Raw genomic sequence first — 4,432 nt, 5'->3', positions numbered from 1 at the left:
AGAAAATTACAGGCCAATATCCCTCATGAATATAAATGCAAAAATCTTTAACAAAAATCTTAGGCAATAGAATCCAAAAGCACATAAATAAAAAAATTAACAAGGACTGAGTGGGATTCATACCAGGTATGCAAGGATGGTTCAACTAAGAAAATCAATCAGTGTAATTCACTATATTAACAAAGTAAATAATAAGAGCCATATGATCTCAGCAACTGAAAAATGCAATTGACAAAATATAACATCCCTTCCTGATAAATGTACTCAGCAGAATTGGAATAGAAGGGAATTTCTTCAAAACAGTGAAAAGTATATATGCAAAACCGAGAGCCAACATCATTCTCAATTGGATTCAGAAATTATTGTACATTCACACAATGGAATACTACACACCACACAGGAGCAAAGATTTTGTAAATTACTACCTAACTTGGGAGGGACTGGAGAGCACAAATATTGTATAAAACCATTATTGTAGAAAGAGTATAAGGTAAGTCTAAGGGCTAGGAAAACACCCCATTCTTCTTCCTCTGGCTCCAGAATTACAGAAGAGGCAGGGGCGGATGGGCTGTGAGCTTGAGGTTTTGTGTTTGTTTGTTTGTTTGTGGTAACGAGGTGGGTGTGTCAGAGACAAAAAGGGCAGGGTTCAGGGCTATTGTATAAAAGGTTGCCATGAGTCACAAGCAATTGGACTGCACATAACAACAACAAACAACATAAGAAAATCAAGGACATATTCAAACGTTTTATTTCCAGAAGAGTGTGATAAAGGGGACTTCCAGAAACAGCACTTAAGACCAACTCAGAAAGTGGAGGAAATGTTCCAGACACATCTTGTGTTTTGAGTCAGACTAAATCCTCCTCATTTAGAAGTGAGAATGGTAAAACTCTGTCTCAGGTACTTTAGACCTGTTATCTGGAGGGACCAATGTCTGGAGAAGATGTTCTACTTGTCAAAATTTCTCATTACTGGGCAGTCAGAGCCAACACATAGCTGACCTGACCCACCAGTAGGTTTTTGGAGGCTGTAAACTGGCATCCACTCTTCCTAAACAACACGCCTCTGGAAACTATGAACTTGGATAAACATCGATAGTTGTTGAGGAGCTTCAGGCCTTTTGTTCATAAGGTTGCTATGGGTTGTGGTAGTGCAATCATCAAGAAAAATCCCACAGGAAGCACATGGCTCAAATCCACCAGCTGTTCTGTGGAAGAGATTCTTCCCATGTGATGAAATGAAAACACACCAGAGGGTAAGCTATGGGTTGGTTCCTACTCTAAAGTGCTCAAGAACAAGATTTCCCATCTTTCTCCTGCAAAGCCTCTGGTGAATTCCAATCAGAAGACAGTACAACTCTCTATAGACTATGCCAGTAGCGAGTCAGTGAGAAAGGGGAAGACCAAGAGTGCAACAATGGGTTGAGGCATAGCAACTATTGTGAGGAGGGTGCAGAGCTTTGTTCCTTGTACACAGAGTCACTATGAGTCAGAATTGGCTTCACGTCACTTAACAACACCTAACACTAACAACACATTGATGAATGTTCTGGAAAAAATTGCTTTCAAAGACATTACATGAGGAAAGCAACATGACTGGTCAGTGACTTTGTGGCTGCTTGGCAAATCTGGCATGCTAGCGGCATCCAAGAAGGGAACATGGTGACTGTCTTAGTAAAGAAGCCGCACAGGTGACCAGTAAGTCTTTTAGGCATCTCTCCATTTGACGACACAAGTTTCACTTCTTTCCTCTGTGCCAAGCTGTGTCAAGCACTATTAAGAAGGAAAGATGGGAGAGGAGACTTAATGGACTAGGGCTTTGAAGAGGGATCATTCTCATAAAGGGTCCAAGCATGACCAGAAAGGCCTGTGTCAAGTAGAAAGGACAGTCAAAGGGATGCGAGGTAGGATGAAGGTTTTAATGCTATGTGACCACAGACAGGGGCTAGTAATGGGTGGAGTGAATTAGATGGGTGGAGATGTGTGCATAAAAAAGGGAGCTGGTCAAGATAAAAAACAGAGACAGCAGAGTGAGCAGAATCAGCATTAAGGGGCTCTGGCTGCTGTCACTTCTGGCAGCACAGTGACTGTTGTCCTTGTCTAATATTACCTGGGTGGCAGGAGGCATCATCCTGCCATCCTGCCTTATTCAGCCTTTGCCACACACCCAGCTTTGGTTCTGAAGGTGTTGTGAGGCTTGGCAGGCCAGCTTTTCCCTGGATTGGCTCCCTCTGCTCTTCTGTCATTTCAAGTATGTAGAAAGAGCCCTTAGGTACTCATGCTATAAGCATTCCACCCGAATCTCTGTGTCCCAGAGTCGTGGTCTCTTCGGCTACCCCTTAACCAGTGACCTCCCCAGTGTCATCGCCAGGATGACTCACTCAACTTCAGAGCAGAGCCTTTCCCCTGTAAAGACCCTTTCGTTCTTCTAGAACATATGCAGTTATGTGACCTTAGCTTCGGTCACTTCAGGAATCTTGTCTAAAACCATTTTACTTACTGAAGATGAGCTAATTATTTGAATTTGCTCCAAAGCTTCTGTCAGGCTATCTTCAATCTCAAAGTCATCTAAGGAGAAGAGGTCCCCAGCTCTCGAAAGATCTTTTTGCCCCAGAACCAGTCTGAATAGTTGATGCATGATGAGATGTCTGGTGAGCAGCTGACTTTCTGGAGCCCCAGGGCCATGCGTGTCAGTTACTGGAGCTCAGCAAGACACGAACACGTGGCGGGAGGTAGAGCATGATCGGTCCTTCTCCTCCAGAACCGGAGATCGTCTTTGACACTCTCTGCAAAGGGAAATAAATGACATAATACCACCATTAGTGACTGGCACGATCTCAGGATGTCATCGTGATGCCCAGCAGCGAGAGAAGGGACCCTCGGAAATAAAACAGAGTAACAGATCTTGATTTAACGATCTTCTAATGAGCCCTTTCCTTATTTTTGTCTCAAAGGTTCCTGTCAGAAATGATTCAATTCCTTTAGAGTTTAATTTGAACTTCAAAAAAGCAGCATAGATCTTACACTTCTTTTCCTCTAATTTCTACATCCTTCTACATCTTTTCATGGCAAAAGGAAATGAGGGGAAAAGCACCTAAATAATAAACCACCAAAATGAAAAACCTGCACTTGACCCTTGCCAGACTTTCCCCAGACACAGATTCCCATGGGAATGAAGCAGAAAGGGGAAGAAAACAGAGATCAGAGGAGTCTGCTAGATTCACAGGATAGTTTCCTTTCTTCAAGAGTCCAGACACAAACCCAGGGCTGACTTTCTGGGCTCGGTTTCTCTGCTACACAAACAATAGAAGCTTCCTTGCATTCAGCCCAGAAGGTGATCTCAACACTCAACTAATTTTCTTTTATTTTATTTTATTATTTTTGTGTGCGTGTACCGTCAAATCAGATCTGACTGGTACAGGAGGAGATTGCCCCTCCTTCCCCGGCAGAGCATCTGGTGGATTCGAACCGTGTACCTCTGGGATTGTAGTTGCAGCTTCTTGCCACTAGGCCACCGGAGCTCCCCTGATTTTCATGTAATTAAGCAGTTTTTATTGTTTTTGTGTACCATAGAGTGTCAGCACCCACACAGAGCTGACCACCCGGCAGGTTTTCAGAGAAGGAGATTGCTCATCTTTCTCCTGTGGAGCCTCTGGTGGTCTTGAACTGCGTACCTTCTAGATTGCAGCGCACCTTCTTGCCACCAGGCCACCAGAGCTCCTCTAAAAAAGTCTACATAGGACTTTGGGGTAAGAGAAACCTTCACTGAACTAGGTCAACCTGAATTTGAATACTGGACTTGAGCAAGATAGTGCAACTGTCAAGAAAGCAGTAACAAACTAGCACAGACAGTAATTTAAAAGAAGTGGCTTCTCAGTCCAGAAAGACAGTTTCAAGAGACCTTCTATCAGGCTGGAGTCTTCTCTCTTCTTTTTCTGTGAAAGCTTTCTTACCAAGTTTAAATTTTTACTGGCTACTGTAGTTTGCCTCTTCACTCAGCAGCCTATACCTAAAATCTACTCCTTGTTTGAGAGTAAATGATAAGACTTTCTGGCCTTGTAACAAAGATGACTTTTTTAGTGAATAGGAAAGAAAGCTTTTATCTGTGTTAAACTTTCACTGAATCACTGCAAGGTTTGTTCTGAATTACAAACTCTTATTTTCCTGTTTTGTCTTCCTCTTTACATAATGTGCTGAATCAAAGTCCTTTTCCTCAGAGAGAGTTGATATCACGCAGGTCAACATTCAGCTAATGTAGGCAGCTCTTAGGTGCACCCTATTGTTGTGTGCTGCTGAGGTGGAACCCAATATAGCTGATCCCCCAGTTGGTTTTTAGAAGCCATAAATCCCATGGGAGGAGTGGCCCATCCTTCTATCTCAGAGCAGCTGGTCAATTCAAACAGCACGCCTGAGGGTCGGCGGAGCAACTTCTTAA

At 43.1% G+C, this 4,432-nt stretch overlaps 1 protein-coding gene across 2 annotated transcripts in view; it reads right to left on the bottom strand.

The window, feature by feature from the left end:
• The window catches only part of VEPH1 (ventricular zone expressed PH domain-containing 1), a 432,395-nt gene extending 429,706 nt beyond the window's left edge, over nt 1-2,689 (bottom strand). The window contains exon 1 of one of the 2 annotated variants that reach the window (XM_006897770.1): nt 2,498-2,689. In XM_006897770.1, the coding sequence (XP_006897832.1) occupies nt 2,498-2,635 (138 nt within the window). In that variant the 5' untranslated portion in view covers nt 2,636-2,689. The remainder of the gene's footprint in view (nt 1-2,497) is intronic. The other variant, XM_006897769.1, reaches the window with a different exon arrangement.
• Between the last annotated feature and the right edge of the window lie 1,743 nt (nt 2,690-4,432).

The sequence above is a fragment of the Elephantulus edwardii genome, unplaced genomic scaffold (genome assembly GCF_000299155.1).
Source record: "Elephantulus edwardii isolate Elephantulus edwardi_28Jun2011 unplaced genomic scaffold, EleEdw1.0 scaffold00215, whole genome shotgun sequence".
In the NCBI taxonomy this organism is placed as follows: domain Eukaryota; kingdom Metazoa; phylum Chordata; class Mammalia; order Macroscelidea; family Macroscelididae; genus Elephantulus; species Elephantulus edwardii.
This window is presented reverse-complemented; position numbering and strand designations above follow the sequence as displayed.